Source organism: Scyliorhinus canicula, chromosome 1 (genome assembly GCF_902713615.1).
Source record: "Scyliorhinus canicula chromosome 1, sScyCan1.1, whole genome shotgun sequence".
Taxonomy (NCBI): Eukaryota; Metazoa; Chordata; class Chondrichthyes; order Carcharhiniformes; family Scyliorhinidae; genus Scyliorhinus; species Scyliorhinus canicula.
In genome coordinates this window covers 35,248,515-35,268,020 of record NC_052146.1, presented here as the reverse complement: position 1 = coordinate 35,268,020, position 19,506 = coordinate 35,248,515, and the positions used below count along the sequence as shown (strand labels likewise).

At 44.3% G+C, this 19,506-nt stretch overlaps 1 protein-coding gene across 4 annotated transcripts in view; it reads right to left on the bottom strand.

Moving 5' to 3' along the window:
- LOC119956056 (AP-1 complex subunit beta-1) overlaps positions 1-19,506 on the bottom strand; it is a 117,373-nt gene that overhangs the window by 15,132 nt on the left and 82,735 nt on the right. For all 4 annotated transcript variants that reach the window (XM_038782994.1, XM_038783167.1, XM_038782909.1 and 1 more), the window contains 4 exons: positions 18,314-18,445; positions 15,748-15,893; positions 13,644-13,773; positions 3,941-4,025 (listed from right to left, as the gene is read on the bottom strand). In XM_038782994.1, the coding sequence (XP_038638922.1) occupies positions 3,941-4,025; positions 13,644-13,773; positions 15,748-15,893; positions 18,314-18,445 (493 nt within the window). The remainder of the gene's footprint in view (positions 1-3,940; positions 4,026-13,643; positions 13,774-15,747; positions 15,894-18,313; positions 18,446-19,506) is intronic.

Genomic DNA, 19,506 nt, shown 5'->3' with positions numbered 1-19,506 from the left:
AATCTATCAAATTCTTAACCGCAGAGGGCTGTAGCGGTTGGGGCGCTAAGTATGTTCAAGGCTGAGATTGACAGATTTTAAATCAGTAAAGGAATCAAAGGTTATGGGGATAAGGTGGGAAAGTGGAGTTGAGGATTATCAGATCAGTCATAATCTCATTGAATGGCAGAGCAGACTCAATGGGCCAAATGGCGTGCTTCTGCTCCTACATCTTAAAGACTTAACGTCAATAGTAGGAAATGAATTTGCTTACTGCAAGGAAACGTGTTATCAAGATGTTTTCTTAGATCTCCAAAAGGATCTTCAACTGTCCGAGAACAAGAGTTACGATAGACACTTGGGAAAGACTGGAGGCCAATCACATCCAAACTTCTATCCTGACAATTTTATATTTGGATGAATATGACATTAGAAATGTAGAATAGGTTATGTTGGGGCTTCAAAGTTTAGCATGTAGCCATCTAAAATGGACACCAGTATACAAAATGGAGAACTGCAAAGACTGCAGGGAAAAACGGACAGTAAAGAGCAAACAGCTTGCAGAAGCTTGCAGCATTCAGACATTTGCAAAAACCTGTTTCCCCACAGCTGCAGAGTCCAGGCAGCGATGTTAATGGGAAAATGATCTGCATACTAATGAGGTGATACCGGGACAGTCCCAGATACAATAGATACATTTAAGTATCTATCGATACTTTTCAATAGCTAAGCAGACAGGATGGCGCCAACGAAACCAGGACAATAAGCCCTAAGAACCGCCCCAGCCATCAAGGAACGACCCTAGGATAGGGGGGTTCGAATCATATCGATTGGGAAAGACCCAATCGATCCCCAGCAGGTGAGAGAGCCCGCCCCAAGGGGCACGGACCTCTGGGGACCTATAAAAAGAAGGTCCCGCACATGGTTCGGCCTGTTTTGTCTCCGGCTCCTGCTGGCTCCTGCTGTCTCCTGTTGCCTCCTGTCTCCGGCCTCCGACTCCAGCCTCCAGATCCTGTCTTTTACACCAGCCGTTGAGCAGCAGCCATCGATAAGTAAGTGCCAAAACGACGATCGCTACGTGACCCAGGCATTGCTTATACTCTTGCCGACTATTAGCGAACAGAAGTTGCAGACCAGAAAGGAACAAAGGCCTTGTTCCCTGACCTTGCTTGTTCCTACTTAGATAAGTATTAGTCGTTTAATAGTAGAAGTAAGTTAGTCTTTTAGCGTGTGCATGAGTATTTATTATAATTGTTATAATAAACTCTAATTGTTTTGGACTTACTAATCGGTGTATGACTTTATTGACTTGAACTTGACCTTAGCACTTGTGACGGTGTCTCTTACGGCACCTGGCGACTCCAGAGCATAGAAATAAGAAACAGAGCCAAACGAGTGTTAAGCACACTGCCTCTATTGGAGGAGTGTTAAACACACTAACTCAGAACGACCAACAAGCATCAATCCCAGCCACCTGGAACAGAGATTTGTATGAATACCCCTTCAGCAAGCTGTCCACAGGAACTCTTCTATAATCATAGAATTTACAGTGCAGGAGGAGGTCATTCGGCCCATCTAGTCTGCACCGGCTCTTTGAAAGAGCACCCTACCCAAGTCCACACCTCCACCCTATCCCCATAACCTAGTAACCCCACCCAACACTAAGTGCAATTTAGCATGGCCAATCCACCTAGCCTGCACATCATTGGACTATGGGAGGAAACCGGAGCAAACCCACGCACGCAAGGGGAGAACATGCAGACTCCGCACAGACAGTGACCCAAGCCGGGAATCGAACCTGGGACCCTGAAGCTGTGAAGCAATTGTGCTAACCACTATGCTACTGTACTGCCCAAATAATATAGCTACACTACCAGACTGCCTCATACTTGAAGTTGTATATTTTACATTTTATGCACACAGCCAAGGTCACAATAATGAGGGTGAGTAAGGTCACAATTTTGACATGCTCAATTTGAAAGAATAAAGTATTAGGCCCAAGTGGGTCAAAAAGGAACTAAATTTTCTTTTTAAATCAGAGGGTTGTTAGGAAAGGAAACTAGAAACAATAGTAGAAGCAGAATCCTTGCAGCTTATTAAAGCAAAATGGATAAAAGTATGAGAAAGAAAAATTTAAAAGGGTACAGATATTGAACAGGAAAATGGGACCAAGTGGAAAGCTGATTCAAAAAGTCAGCGAAGATTGATAAACTGATGTGCGTTATCTGATTCTAACCAAATTTAAAACAAACGTACATACAATCAGCAAGGGGCTGGTTTAGCACAGTGGGCTGAACAGCTGGCTTGTAATGCAGAACAAGGCCAGCAGCGCGGGTTCAATTCCCATACCAGCCTCCCGGAACAGGCGCCGGAATGTGGCGACCATGGGCTTTTCACAGTAACTTCATTGAAGCCTACTTGTGACAATAAGCGATTATTATTAATTATACAATCCCTACAGTGTAGAAGGAGGCCATTCAGTGCATTGAGTCTGCACGACCCTCTGAAAGAGCACCCTACCTAGGCCCAATCCCCCACCTTATCCCAGTAACCCCACCTAGGGACAATTTAGCATGGCCAATTCACCTAACCTACACATTTTGAACATGTCAAATATTGAAAGATATTCACAAACTTGATTGCAATAACAACAGTGCCGTCAGAGAGAAAAGACTTGGAAAGCTGCATAATCAGAGTGCAATCTTCAAAAGGACTGAACACTTTTGCGTATATTGTGCTGGAAACCGCAGTTTGAGACATCAGTGTAAGCATGTGCAAGCTGTTGTCTGAACAAATGACTGGTCTAATATTCTGTTGGCTGCACTGACCCTGATTTCAAAGCTTGTTTTTTGTTTTTGTCAGACATCAATTGAAAGGGAAACAGCAACTTTAGTTTTCTGGGAAATGAGGAAGTGGTCTTGGGTTTCTGGGTGAAGCTAAACCTGGTTGAAACCAGAAAAAGACACAGGGCCATAAAAAGCTCAGAAGCTGTTGATTGTCCAGCAGTGCAGGTAGACTGTGGAGAGTTGTGTGTGGGTCAGTTTACAGAAAGAAACCTCAAGGCAGTATCTTGTAGCAGAGATAAGAAAAGTCAAGTTAAAAGCAATTTCTTATTTTAAAGGGATTCAACTGGAATTCTTTCTGAAGATGGAGTTTTGAAGGGCTTTGGGGCTGAACATGGTGTCTTAAGTGTTGAGGGGACTGCCTGATTAAATCTGACAGGCCTGTGTAATTCCCGCTCCCCCCCACCTCCCCAAAATCTCCCATCATGTCGGTGACAGCTCCCACTGAACCTACACCCTTAACAGTCCCTGGAATGGTCAAGGAACTGAAGGAGGAGGAGAAGGGGAAGGAATGAGTGGCGAAGAGAGTGTGTCAGGATGCCTAGCAGGGAGGATGAAAATGTAAGGGGTTTGAGAAAAAGGAAATTGATTACCATGGTTTGAGAATCCATGCCATACAAATCAGTGATGAAAGGAAGAGACAGAACATCAAGGTGAAGTTGGAGAGAATAGCTTGACCGTGATTATATTGGCTGTGATTCACCTCTTTCATTTATGTTGATTTTTGGTTGGATTATTAAAGTAATAAAAGTGAAATCCTGTCCATTTGGCTTTTTATTGGTATTGTTCTGTAAGTTTGATTCTTTTGATTTGTTGGTCTCCACAGGGATCACAACAATAGAATGGGGATAAAACTTTCAATACAAGATATCAGCAACACGCAACATGAAAGGTACACTGAAATAATGACCCAGAAATGTGCAAAAATTCAAACCTAGTTTTGCATTCTTTCAGTTTCTACATATCAGATACAGCACACAGAATTCCATGATATACAATCCCAAGTAAACAATGTTTTGTTCCATCTTCAAAAGATCTTTGTAATGTTTGCCACTGCCAATTAAAGCCCTCTTTCAATCATCCTGAGCAACTGCTCCAGGATTACTGAAAACACTCACCCATCTTTCCATCTTCCACAAACAACATGTTAATTGGGTACAGGCAACTGAAGTAGAAGACATCAATATTATTCTTTACTGCAACCTGTTGATAAAAGTAAACATTACACTTATGGTAAGTAAAGTCTTTTAAATGATAGCGATTTTCCTGTATCATGTGTACTGTCATTGTATAGAAATGCTACGCTACAAAGATCAGTGATGGGGAACCTAGGCTAGTGAGTGGGCCACATGAGTCGTCTTCCAGTGAGCTACAAGACTTAAATCAGGCTTTTGCACTAACCATGACCCCCCGTGAATAATGTTAAATACACACCAAATATTTCATAAAGTGTTATAAAAATTGCTTAATCATTTACATAATAGAAATAATATCAACTTCAAATGGCAAAAACAAAATAAATATTTTGACTTTGGATGCAGAAGAAGCACACAGCTTTCACAGTCAATGTTGTGAGCAATCAGCACGCACCTCACTTCATTTGCCCTTTCTTTATGTGTGGATCATTTCATTCACACAGGTTTCAAAAGAACGGCTGGACATAAATCAACGGAATGTGGCAACCCTGCGCATGGGCAACGGTCAACAAAATGTCTTGTGGGCTGCACTGAGAACCCAGGTGGGCCGCATGTGGCCCCTGGGCTGCAGGTTGCCCACCACTGATATAAGCTCAGGCACTATTTCTTTTCTCTCAAATTATTTCCTCAAAAGCAGCATTTGGCAGATTCTAATAATTTGTTTTGAATTACAATAATTCTCCTGGAAGAATTCTAAATATAGTTTTACATTAAAGATTCTGTCATAGAAACTGGTTGTGTGAAAAGTGGTTTCACATTACGTATGAACCATTAATTTTAGAGTAGTTTGAATGGAACTGAAAACAAGCACTACTAAAAATGGTACTTTCATCTTTGAATAAAAGTATTCTGCTCTGGGAGTTTACATTACTCAGTTTGGATAACATTCCATTGCAGGAAACTGTAGCCTCATGCTGCTTACATGAGTGTATTGGAGAGTTGGACAGAATATAATTTTTCCTCTGCCTGGAAATAGCATTTCTAAGAGTTGGAAAAGATGATGTGCAAGGTTATTATGGGTCAGATTTTGCCAATACAACAGTAATCATAGAATTTAGTGTGCAGAAGGAGGCCATTCGGCCCATCGAGTTTGCACCAGCCCACACGAAAGAGCACCCTACCCAAGCCCACACCTCCACCATATCCCCATGAACCAACAACCCCACCTAACCTTTTTTTTTTGGACACTAAGGGCAATTTAGCATGGCCAATCCACCTAACCTGCACATCTTTGAACTGTGGGAGGAAACCAGAACACCCGGAGGAAACCCACGCAGACACGGGGAGAATGTGTAGACTCCGTACAGACAGGTGACCCAAGCCGGGAATCGAACCTGGGACCCTGGACCTGTGAAGCAACTGTGCTAATCACTGTGCTACCGTGCTGTGGTTACAGTGCTTGCTGTTATTTATACACAAATGGTACAGCAACTTCAGGCAAGGGGTTGAATACCCCAAGGATGCTGTGTAAGTCTGTTACTCAGCCATTAACTTTGCAGAAGCGTCATGTCACTATCTGCCTCACCCTTAAGCCGCACTGAATAGGGTGAAGTTTCTATATTTGCAAAGTATATATGAACTAAACTGGTCATGGAAGGGTAAGCATGGCCAGTTCATGTGCAGTATCCGTATTACGAGGGGAGAAGTGCTAGTTACCATCAACCAATCTCACTATCACTGAAAATTACCAAGTGTGGGGCCACATCCCTTTAGGCATTCATGGAATTAAGCATTTTAAAATTGAAAAATGTCAATTTTCAAAACTTTCTATATTTTCTTCCTCTCTTAATCTAATCTTTGTTTCCCTCTCTATTTTTATTAATTTACCAGATTTGACGGTAAATTCATCCACTCTACAATTCCATCTCAGTACTTGTGCAGTTTCTCCCCAATCCTTCAATTTTATTGGTCACTGAGGTACATGGGAGTGTTCCCTGATCACTCAGGTTCCAAATACCTGGTTTCCCTCACTTCACTGTTATCAGCTTACATTTTCTGACTTGCCATGCAACAAATTTAAAAGCTATTTGCACAAGGACAAGTCTAATGGTAGATGCTGTTAGATACCTTGCACCAGCAAAATCTGCCCCATGTCTACTGCATGGGGTAGATTGGTGGGTCCTTCCTTGTCTTCTATTCAGTTTACACCTAGTACAGGAGGACAAGGGTACAGATTCACCAAGATGGTGCAACAAGCCCTTCAGTGAATATAATAGCAATTCAGAAACATTGACAATGCTAGATTGTCATAAGAAAAGTAGCTGCACAGACCCTGCTATTAGGAAACACTACAATTAATAGTTAATCTATTAATCTAGTTTGACTCTGGATTAGTGAAACATGCTTAAAAGCAGATCCTTAAGCAGGACAGAGGTACATCACAAATAATTTGGAATTGTTTTGATTTCTCTCTATCCATGATTCACACACAGACAGCATGTGAAACTGACAAGTGATTTTTATATTTAATATTTGTGAAAGTTGGCAATTATATGGAGTTGTATTAAAGTCACAGCATAACTTTGTGATCCAGGCAAATGCACTAAGTTGAAGATGTAGGTATGCACTATTTTTTTAATTATAACACCAGATACAGAAGTGTTAAATACTAGAAGATGTGGCTCCAAGCATAAATTATGGCAGTTGGCCACTAACCATAGGTTGGCATCAAGAGTGATTAGCAATCAACTTAAGCGCTGCTTTCAAAACACTTTAGAGAATCAAACAGTCATTTAAGTAAAAGTACCTCTTCGACAAGCATTCAAACTATTAAGGGTATTCTTCAAACCCTAAAAACCTAAATGAACCTAAAGCTCGAATTTATGATTATAAAGTATCTTCTTTCTTCCTCTCCTCTATGCAGAAGAAATGTGCAAACTAAAATTAATGGGATTGCACAGTTTTTCAACTACATTTGGGAGTCACTGAAGGCAAACTCCACAGATAGATCTCTAGCCTGAAACCTTAACTTACGCTGGCATCATAACCTCACTAAAATTATTATTTTGCTTGCATTTTTTCAATGTCCCAATACTTACACAATTAGTTTGACCTTAATTGCACACCAAAGCCAAAGCTTTGTCCTCCATTCGAGCAAGACTTGCCTCAGTGCTATTAGAGAGGCGAGGGCCAAGACATCAGCCTTCCTCCCCTCCTGCAGCCGCGTCCGACACTCCAAAGATCGCCACCATTGGGCATGGCTCCACTCTAACTCCCAAAATCTCCAACATTGTTTTAAAGAAGAAAACCCAGAACTTAACCAGCTTAGGGCAAAATCAATACATGTGCGCGTGGTTCGTCGGTCCCCTTAAACAACGCTCAAATCAACCTCTACCCCTAGGAAGAACCCACTCATACCTGCCGTGGTCAAGTGCGCACTCTGCACTATTTTAAACTGTATAAAACTTCACCTTGTACACAGGAGTTAAACCTATGCAGAGCCTCGATTGATAACCCCCGCCCCCAAAACCAAACCTAACTCTTCCTCTCATTTCTCCTTTACTTCAGCTATGTCTGATATCTTCTCTACCCTATCGCGTCAAGAGACAACACCTTAAACATAAGTGAAGTTGCTGGCAACCCAGGAAATGAACAGAGCTCGTTACCAAGTTTTGTACCTGCAAATACCTAAACTTATTCCCTCTCGGGAGTTGAAACTTCTCCACTAACTCCACCAGTTCAGCAAACCTACCCTCCACGAACAAATCCCTAAACCTCTCAACCCCCTCCCTCTTCCAGATCTTATATGCCAAGACCACCCCAGCCGGTACAAACCTATGGTTCCCACAGATCGGCACCAGTAGTGACATAGACCCTAATTTAAAGTGCTTTAGAGAGGCTATTATCACTGGGCTCGAAGAGAACCTAGCCGAAGAGAAGCAGTAACAAGTGCCTGCAAGCTCGAAACTATACAAGAAGCCGCCTCCATCTACTCCCATACCGACTCTGGCTTCCAAAACCTCCCCTGCACTTTCTCAACATTTGCCACCCAGTGTATCAACCTAATACAACAAGTTAGTTAGTGCCAACACCTCTCTCTCCCCCCTCCCCCACCCCCCCCCCCCCCCCCCCACCCCTCTTCAAGAAAGCCCTTTGAATCCAAGGAGTGGTCTTACCCACCCAAACAAAAGTCAAAATGAACTTGTTGAAAAAAGACTTTGGAAGAAAAACTGGAAGACATTGAAACACAAACAATAACTTCGGTAAAGTGTTTATCTTAATCGCCTGTACCTTTCCCGCCAAAGACAATAGGAGGGCATCCCACATCTTCAAATCTGCCTGCATCTCCCCTACCAGACTGGAACTTTTTAAAAAAAATAATTTTTATTCAAATTTTCAAATTTTCACAAAAAAGAAAACAACAGAAAATTCTAAGAACAAAAAAAAACAGAACCCCCCCCGCCGTAAATACAAAAGAGAAACAACAAATTAACGCCCGTCATTGGCAAAAAACAGATATTCAACCCAAAACAAAGAGACAACACCCCCCCCCCCCCCCCCCCCCCCCCCGGGTTGCTGTTGCTGCTGACCTTTTGTTTTTACCGTTCTGCCAGGAGATCTAGGAATGGTTGCCATCTCTTGAAAAACCCCTGCACTGACCCCCTTAGGGCAAATTTCATCCTCTCCAATTTAATAAACCCGCCATATCGTTGACCCAGGCCTCCACGCTTGGGGGCCTCGCATCCTTCCACTGAAGAAGAATCCTCCGCCGGGCTACTAGGGACGCAAAGGCCAGAACACCGGCCTCTTTCACCTCCTGCACTCCTGGCTCCACTGCAACCCCAAATATTGCGAGTCCCCAGCCTGGATTGACCCTGGATCCTACCACCCTCGATACCGTACTTGCTACACCCTTCCAAAACTCCCCCAGCGCTGGGCATGCCCAGAACATGTGGACATGGTTTGCTGGGCTCCCTGAGCACCTAATACACCTGTCCTCGGTCCCAAAAAAACGGCTCATCCTTGTCCCGGTCATATGAGCCCTATGCAGTACCTTAAACTGTATGAGGCTAAGCCTCGCACATGAAGAGGAGGAGTTCACCCTTTCTAGGGCATCCGCCCACGTCCCCTCCTCAATCTCCTCACCCAGCTCCTCCTCCCATTTATCTTTCAGCTCCTCCACCGAGGCCTCGTCTACCTCCTGCATCACCTGGTACACGTCCGAGATCCTCCCCTCTCCAACCCATACCCCCGAGAGCACCCTCTCCTGGACCCCACGCGGCGGCAGCAGGGGGAACCCCGCCACCTGCCACCTGACAAACACCCTTACTTGCATGTACCTAAAGGTGTTCCCCAGGGGGAGCCTGAACTTCCCTTCCAGCTCACCCACCCAGACTGGAACTTATGCAACAAGGCTCAATCATGAGGTACCCGTATTTCCAGATACCTAAACCTAGACCTGGCCAGCCAAAATGGTAGCCTCCCCAGATCTGCTCCCATCTCCGGAGGGTTCAGTGGAAAACCTTGCTCTTGCCCACATTCAATCTATATCCAGAGGAGGAACCAAACATCTTAAGGACCCTCATTGGAGAGAGGTTCCATGACATAACAACAGATCGTCCACATACAGGGACACCCTATATTCCCTACCTCCCCTACCTATAGCCTTCCACCCAGTCGACTACCTAAGTGCAATGGCCAACGTCTCAATCACCAAAGCAAAGAGTGGCCATCCCTGCCTTGTACCCCTATATAACCAAAAGTACACCAAACTCAATCCATTGGTATGGACGCTCACAATGGTTGCCCTATACAAAAGCCTAATCCCCAAAATGAATTTGGTCCAAAGCCAAACCACCCCAATAACTCAAAACGATACCTTCACTCCACCCGGTCAAATGCTTTTTATAGAGTCCATTGAGATGATTACCTCTGGATCCACCCCCGAGGAGGGCAACAGCACCACATTCAGCAGTCTCCTAATGTTAGTTAACAACTAACGGCCCTTAACAAAACTTTTCAGAAATTATCCCCGGCAGGCATCCCTTCAACCAGGCTGCCAGCACCTTATAGCCAGCAACTCTGCATCTACATTCAAAACAAAGCTGGAACCATATGACCCACACTCAAATAATCCGTACAGTGCAGGAGGAAGTCATTCGGCACATTCACCCAATCCCCTGCACTATTAGAACATAGAACAGTACAGCACAGAACAGGCCCTTCGGCCCTCGATGTTGTGCCGAGCAATGATCACCCTACTCAAACCCACCCTATACCCGTACCCCCCCCCACCCAACCTTACTTTTTGGTACACTACGGGCAATTTAGCATGGCCAATCCACCTAACCCGCACATCTTTGGACTGTGGGAGGAAACCGGAGCACCCGGAGGAAACCCACGCACACACGGGGAGGACGTGCAGACTCCGCACAGACAGTGACCCAGCCGGGAACCGAACCTGGGACCCTGGAGCTGTGAAGCATTTATGCTAACCACCATGCTACCGTGCTGCCCGATCAGCAACCCAACCCTAAGGGACAATTTAACATAGGCAATCCATCCAAACAGCACATTTTTGGACTGTGGGAGGATACCACAGCACCGGAGGGAACCCATGCAGATACAGGGAAAATGTGCAAACTCCACACCGTCACCGGAGGTCAGAATCGAACCCGGGTTCCTGGCGCTGTGAGGCAGCAGTGCTAACGACTGTGCCGCCCTTTGGGATCTTTATCTTTTTTCAAGATCAGGGAGCTCAATGCCTGCGTCAGTATGGCCGGTAACAACCCCCGGGACAGAGAATCATTAAACATGTCCAACAGGTGCGGTCCCAACACAGTCATGGACAGGGAAACCATTTGGGCCTGGTGCCTTCCCTGAATGCACTGAACAAAGACAATTCATAAATTCCTCCAAACCAAGTGCTTTCAGCTCCTGCGACACTGCCAGCTCCTGCGGCATTGCCTGATGCCTCCATTGTTGAGCCAATAACTGGCTAGCCTTATTCCCATACTCGTAAAATATCCCCCTTGAACAAAGAAGCTGGCTCACCGTCTTCCCCATCGACACTAACGCAAACCCCATCTGTCGCTTCTTCCTCTCCGCTAACACTCCGTCGTTGGGGCAGCAGGATATTGATGATTCACCTTGAGGATGGAATCCACCAACCTCTGCCTCTCCACCTTACCAGACTTATCTCTATGAGCCTCAAATGAAATTATCTCCCCCCGATGATCGCCTCCAGTGCTTCCTGAAACGTGGAAGGTGAAATCTCATTCGTATTAAAATCCACATAATTTCCAATTGCAGAAGCTATCCTCTCCTAAAATCGCTAGTCTGCAAGCAGCCCCATGTCCAACCTCCATGGGGGTCTCTGAAAGCGACCTGTCTCCAACCTCATATCCACATAGTGTGGGGCATGATCTGATATTACTATCGTTGAGTACCCTGCCCCTAAAATCCCGGTAAGAAAACAACTTCCCTACTACAAAAAAATCAATACAGGCACATGCGAAAAGAAGGTAAATTCCTTCTCCCTCGGGTATCGAAATCTCCACATGTTCAACCCACCCATCTGCTCCATGAACATTCGCAACTCCTTAGCCACTCCCGATGCTGTAAAGGATTTGGGGCTCGACCTATTCAGCCTGGAGTCTAACATTCAATTAAAGTCCTCCCTGATAATCAACTGATGAGAGGCAAGCTCAGGGATGGCCTCCAACACTCCTTTGATGAAGTCCGCACTTGCCTCTTCCACCCATTCCACAGACTTGTCTGATCTCGAACTTTCAGATGTGTCTCCAGCAAGAAGACCATGTCTGCCTTCAAACTCTTTAGATAGGCAAACACAAGACCTTTTAACTGGCCCATTTAACCCCCTCACTTTCCATATACCTAGCATGATGGGAGCCTCTGGACACCCCTCCCTACCATGATCAGCCACATCCCACCAACAAGGAAATCTGACAGGGCCCCACCTCGCATTGGCTCCAGGTCCACCCAAGATGGGCTACCACACTCAAACCAGTACATCAACAACATAACTTTCATCATCAGCAATCTATCCGCCCCCCACTCCCCCCTCGAGCATCAAACAAACATGCCACTCAACTACCAATAATCCCCATTCCCCTATCCAAACGAAGAAAATACAACCACCTAGGCCTGTTACCTTAAATGAACAAAAAAAACCAAGAACAATCACTTCCCCACTCCAGATAACCAACCGCAGCTTTTTCCCTCACTTTGCTCCTGTTAATTAGCATAACTGCTAGCAGGACTACCCAAACCTGGGGGAAAATCAAAGTTATACACCCAATGAATCAACAAACAGCCCCTATCTGAACCCAATTTTAATAACAAACAATCTAGTCAGAACCCCCCCACATCCAGACCCTCTCGTCTTCCCCCCCACCCAACACGACCAACAACTTCCAACAATACAATAATAATCACCAATAATCCAGAAAAAAGGCTACAAAATAACAGAAATATTAGAAAAAGCCAACACTCGGGTGTTGCCAACAACTTCATTCAATTCTCCCCCAGTCCATGCTTTTTTACAAAGTCATTCACCTTCTCCAATGTATCGAAATAGTGATCCCTGTCCCTGAATGTGGCTCAAAGGCGAGCCTGGTACATCGCTACAAACTGCACTTTGCTCTTGTAAGGAACCGCCTTAACCTTATCAAACCCAGCATGCCTTTTTACCAGTTCTGCCCCAACGTCCTGATAGATTCTGACAGGATGGCCCTCCCATCTACATTCTCGAGTGTCCTTCGACCACCTCAGGATCTTTTCCTTATCCAAATACCTGTGGAGTTGGACTATGATTGGTTGTGGCGGTTCCCCAGATCTGGGCTTCCGTTGCAACTAGCGGCGGGGTCCAGTCTACTTTGTGAGGGTTTGAGAAGACCTCCTTCCCCCACCAGCTGCTTAAACATCTTCACTACACAATCCGTGGCACTCGCACCTTCTGTGCCCTCTAGCATGGCCAACAATCCTCGAATTTTGATGTCTGGAGCGATTCTCCAGTTCATCGGCCTTGGCCATCAATATCTTCTGCCCCCCCACCCCCCCGAAACACCGCCAAGGAGGCGATTTGATTCACTATGGTTCGTGACTGTCTCCTCCTCCACGTTCTGAATCATTGAGCCCTGCGCCTCCAGCCATTGTTGCACCCAGTCCAAACTTACACAAACGGATACCACCACCACCTCAATCGCCTTCACCAGGTCATCAGAGGCCGCTTGCCTCTGTTTCTTTAACTCCTCCATTAGGAATTCCACCTGTCTCTCAGTTGTCCACTGAGAGGGCAATGATGACAAAGGGGCCTCCGCCATTTTCTCCGCTTTTGCCACACGAGGACCTTCAAGTCAGGCAAGGACCCCTTATTAGACTTGTCCCTTCTATTATAACCTTCAGATATCACATTCTGGAGGAGGAACCAAAACTCTAAAACTGCACCAATTTTCTTCCTAAACAGCACCCGTTAAATGGGTAAAAAAAAAACAAATCCCCAAGCAAGAGCCACCTTATGTGCGACCTTTCACCTCATGGCCGCCACCAGAAGTCTCCCCTTCAATTCTTACTGAAATAATGCAGGTTGTGTGTAAATAAGAGATGGGAAAGAATGGAAGTTATAATAATCTGCAGTTGCCAAAAACCTCAGTTTAACTCAGACCTGTAGGTTGGTGAGGGGATCCATCTTCATAACTGGACCAACTGTATTCAGAGGGAGGGAAGCTTCAATTGTCTGGTTAGGCGCAAGTGGGGCATTGACCTGTAGGGGAGCAGCCGGTGCCATGCCAAAGCTATGAAACAAAGAACCAAGAAAATACAAAGTTACTAAAGCAAAACGTATGCTGCTTTTTAAATCCTCCTCAGTGGTCTGATGTGGGCTTAAAAATATTGGCATCATATAACATGGCTTGCAAGTACGTATCTTTCATACATTTATAGAATTGTAGAATGATACAGTACAGGTCATTTAGCCCATCATGCCTGTGCTGACTATTTGCTAGAGCTATCCAAACTAACACCACTTTACTATGCTTCCCTCATACCCCTGTAATTATTTTCTCTTCAAATGTTCATCCAATTTCCTTTTGAAAATTACTTTTGAGTCGACTTCCACCACGCTTTCATAGTCAATTACAGATCACAACAATTTGCTGTGTAAAACACAATCTTTGCGTCGTCTCTAATTCTATATGAACACCTGGAAAATACATGTTTAATGGCAGAAGGTGAATGATGATAATAAAATGGGGCAGTAAAAGGGGCAGCACGGTAGCACAGTGGTTAGCACAGTTGCTTCACAGCTCCAGGGTCCCAGATTCGATTCCCGGCTTGGGTCACTGTCTGTGCGGAGTTTGCACGTTCTCCCCGTGTCTGCGTGGGTTTCCTCCGGGTGCTCCGGTTTCCTCCCACAGTCCAAAGATGTACAGATTAGGTGGATTGCCCATGATAATGTCCAAAAAGGTTGGGTGGGGTTACGGGGATAGGGTGGAGGTGTGGGTTTAAGTAGGGTGCTCTTTCCAAGGGCTGCTGCAGACTCGATGGGCCGAATGGCCTCCTTCTGCACTCTAAATTCTATGATCTATGAATGGACCGAAAGGTAGAAAATAATTAGTCAGGGAAAAAGGCAATCTAGAAACATCAATAAAGTAAAATGGACATAAAAGCAGTGAAGGCACAAGCTTCCACAAACACTCTTGAATCAATCTTAATAGTTTACATTGAGCTTTCCCCAGCTGCAGAAAATTTGACAACCACCAAATGATTAACTCATTACACAGTCTCTTCAGTCAACTTCTCAGAGATTTGAAGTATCATACATTTGTCAATTTTGGAAGGAATCATCATCAGAGACTGCTGAAAGTGCTTAAAACCTGCAAACATCTGAATTATAACATTCCATTAGCCACTTTGAAGTGATAAACAATAATTGCAGTAAAAATTATTTAACATTTTTAGACTGCATTTAAATACTTATGGATGATTAAATCTTGTTGGTTGATTCATTTGCAAGGGGATTTTCTTCCCGGTTGGGCTATGATATTACTGAGATAGACTACTATATTATTCCCCTGAGTGCGGTTTTCTAATTCAAAATTAGTCTTCAAGGGACAACACCATTGGCAAATAGGTAAACTCAGAAATTGAGAGATTGGCCTCTAGAAAGCAATTGAAGAAAGAATTTGACATGTGATCATTTGTGTTTGCGGAGATTAGAAAATGAACTGGACCAGATAAACAAATACTGTGATACAAGAGCAGATCAGAGGCTGTGAATTCTGCAATGAGTAGCTCACCTCTCAGGTTTGCGATGCTTAGCAAAACACTATCCACTAGGGCTGGGGTAGGTTCCTTACTGCCAGACAGGTGAGCATTTTCTGGTCACGGTAAACCCTCAGAATGTTGATAGTGGGGGATTCAATGTCAGTAGTGTCACTGAATGTCAAAGAGAGATGGCGAGATTCTCTCTCGTTGGAAATCCCCATTTTTCTTTTTAAAAAAGTATAATTTCTTCAAAGGAAGAATACATTTTGCTCTATTGACAACTCACTGCAATTTAGTTCCTCCCATAAATTTCTCAGAAATGCTGCATTATCACAACACATCTTACTTATTTATATTCTAGTCTCAAGAAAGTACATAAATGTGACATTTCCATCACAGGTGGCTTGAATGATGGGAGGGTTTCATGCAAGCATGATAATATTGCAAAATTATCTGCTGCATTAAAAAATGCTGTTTAAACTCCAGTTGAATTCAATTCTCACCTATTTCTGTTAAACTGGATTGCAAAGTCAGTCATTACTTGCATGGCTTTGTTCATCAAAGAGATATCCATATAGATATGGCCCATGCGGCGTGAAAATGTGCCAGAAATCTCAAGACCTTTGGCTTTTGCTGCAGGCAACCAAATCTGGTGGAACAAAAATGTTATAAATTAAAACAGTTTCCTAATGAACCAAGAAAATACGTTACTATTTCACAGAATCTTAAATTGTGTTGCATGCCAGTTTTCCAGAAAGCTTAAAGTCATCCAGTCAATGTTAAGAATATAAGTTGTACAGTGCATTTTACAGCCTTTTAAAGGCTGAAATTAGTTTTCTAGAGAAACAAATCAAGCAACACTAAATGCATCTAGGGTTTTGGAAAATTTAGTAAGATTACGATGGGGCTAATTTCAGCTACTAGATTTATATTTATTCATATTTATTTATTTATAAATTTAGAGCACCCAATTCATTTTTTCCAATTAAGGGGCAATTTAGCGTGGCCAATCCACCTAACTTGCACATTTTTGGGTTGTGGGGGCAAAACCCACGCAAACACGGGAGAATGTGCAAACTCCACATGGTCAGTGACCCAGAGCCGGGATCGAACCTGGGATCCCAGCGCCGTGAGGCCGCAGTGCTAACCCACTGCGCCACCGTGCTGCCCTCCATGAATTCATACTCAATAATGTTTAATTAGTAAGCCAGTAAGAAGTGCTCAAATAAGTGGCGTAATGGTTTGATTAAAAATATGATTACTATAAAATATACTGATTCTCAATAATGCAAAAATTGCTTGCTACAGAAAACTAGCCTATTTTCAACAGGTCAGCTAGAGTGGAAGACGCAGGATGGGATCTCCTGACCACTCGCAGCATGTTTTCTGCCGCCGGAGGCAGTTCTCCATTAGCTGCCAGCAGGATCTTCTGATCCCACCGATGTCTACGGCATTTTGCGTGGCATGCACGTCCCGCCGCCGAGAGCCACCTTTGGTGAGGCCAGAAGATCCCACCGGTGGGAAGTACCGGAAAATCGTGGTTATATAGTTGAAGATGACATGATTATTAGGTCATTATTAAGTGCTCCCTGCTGAAAAGGAACAGTTGTGAATGTCTGGAGGAGAGCAAAACTGGATCTGTTGTGATACCCCACGTATCATAAAGCCTATGGTATGAAGCACTATCTGAGGAAAGTAATTTAAAGGAAGCTTTTCTGTAGACATTTAGAATACCCAATTAATTTTTTCCAATTAAGGGGAAGTTTAGCATGGCCAATCCGCCTACCGTGCACATCTTTTGGGTTGTGAGGGCGAAACCCACGCAAATACAGGGAGTATGTGCAAACTCCACACAGACCATGACACAGGGCCGGGATCAAACCTGGGACCTCGGCGCCGTGTGACAGCAATGCTACCCACTGCACCACCGTGCTGCCTCATTTAAAGAAAGTTGGGCCACAACTGTACAAAACATAGTTCTTGTTGCCACATTACAGCGCCAGGGACCAGAGTTCAATTCTGGACTTGGGCGACTGTGGAGCTTGCACATTCTCCCCATGTCTGCGTGGGATTCCTCCGGGTACTCCGGTTTCCTCCTACAGTCCAAAGATGTGCATGTTAAGTGAATTGGGCATGCTAAAATTGCCCCTTAGTGTCCAAAGATATGCAGGTTAGGTGGGGTTACAGGGATAGAGCGGGTGAGTGGGCTTTGGTAGGGTGCTCTTTCAAAGAGTCGGTGTAGACTCAATGGGCCGAATGGTCTCCTTCTGCACTGTAGGGATTCTATGGTTACATGGAAATGAAAATGCACTATATTGAGCTGCAAAATGCTATTTGTTACAAAATGTGCTGGTACTAAATCCTATGCACAGGAGTCTTCCATTTTCAATTCACTTGCCCCAAATGTCCCAACCTGTCAAATTGCCAATTTTTGTTGGTTTACACCTTCATTATTGTGCAATGTTAAGGCAAGATTAACAAGTCATAAGAAAAATGTTTGTCCAGTTACAAACATATAACTGTTACATCCTCTAATCTAAATGGCCTCATCAGATTTTAAATTCTCAATTAGCATCATGGAGCATGTTGATGTATTTTGATATACTTTAAACACCATTATATTGTATTTAGAATATTTTACAGAATGAAATTGGTAAAACAGAGTAGTAAAGTTATCTCTGGGCATATACAAAGTAGCAACTGCAATGATAGTCACTAGTAGTGCAAGCCAGATTCATTTGGGTAGATGTTAAAAGTAATGTGGTAGTGCTGAATGTTATAGTTCTAACACGTTGAGCCACTTAGAGTAAGGGTCAATACAGATTTGATTCCTGCTACATTCAGTTTTTGATACAAGCCAGATTGAGTGGGAAGGTAACCAGTGAAGGCTGTTTCATCTCTCTGCAGGTGGAAGAAAAACAATCAAGAGTCACACCTGGGCAGATCTTTTCCTTGGGGACAATGGTGTGGATATGGGATCAGGGCAACAAAAGGCACTTCGGTTAGGCAGTCAGGAGATGGGATAATCTGTTCTTGAAAAAACATGAAACGCAAATAAACAATTCTTACAGTTTTAGGTGCCACAAAAGAACCAGATGGCATGCCCATTCCACCAAGATCAAACAGTTCACTTAAGCCACCTCCAATTGGTGCATTTAAGGATGTCGGCATGACTGCAGGAGTTCCATAGCCAGCACCAATCTGTATGGAAAATAAAATACATATTTGTTACATCTTGTATTTCATACATTATAAAACTTGTTGCTTACTAGTTTTATTTGTGTGCAATTTTAAAACAAAACAAGTTTATTATTCATTAGGCCATAGATGTCAATGAATATAAATAATCTAGATTTGCTACATTTTGTGATATATATTAAAGAGAAATTAAACCAAGTAACTAAAAGCAGAAACTGAAACAACGGAGTGTGAACGTAGTGAATTAACACCATGTTTTAAAAATACATTTCATCATACAGATAGATAGGGCACGATTCAACACGTCAAAGTTTAGTCTGGTTTTGCAGGACACCACCAGCGCGGTCAAAGCATCGGAACTGCATTTTCAGCAGCCTGATGCACTGCTCATCGACAGCACATGTGGCAACGTGGGCTTCATTGTATGGGTCTATGCCTCGGTCTCAGGACTCCACACTGGCGTCATCAGCCATGTCCTCAGCAGGTAACCGTTGCCCCCCACGAGCCAACCTGTCATCCTCGGGGATGAGTGCCCCAGGACTTGCCTGTCACGCACGCCCCCAGGTTGCGGGCACACACATGCATGATTCTGAGGCAGTGGTTGCACACGATCTGAACATACAGGAAGTGGATCCCCTTCCTGTAAATATCGGACACTCCTTGATGCCCCAGTGCTCGCAGAGCGACATGTGTGCCATCAATCACCCCTGGATCTAGGGCATCCCGCCGATGACGGCAAATCCTCAGCCTGGGCACCTTGGTGGGCCTGGTCCAGGTCGAATTTGATGTAGCCTGAAGCTCAGGCATACAGAGCAGCTGTCACCACACAGATGCACCATGGGCAGAAGATCGGGTCTTCGCTTGAGCCTTGGAATGACCCAGTGGCATAAGTTGAGGGCTCTGGTGACCTTCAAGGACATGGCACAGGTGCTGCACTGTCTCTCTGTTGAGATGGCGTCTTCTGCGCTTATGCTGTCCGTCAGCTCATGGAATGACCAACAATGTCTGTACATCTTGGGCCATCACTGGCCTCCCTTAGTGGTGCCCTCAGCCTGTACTGCAGT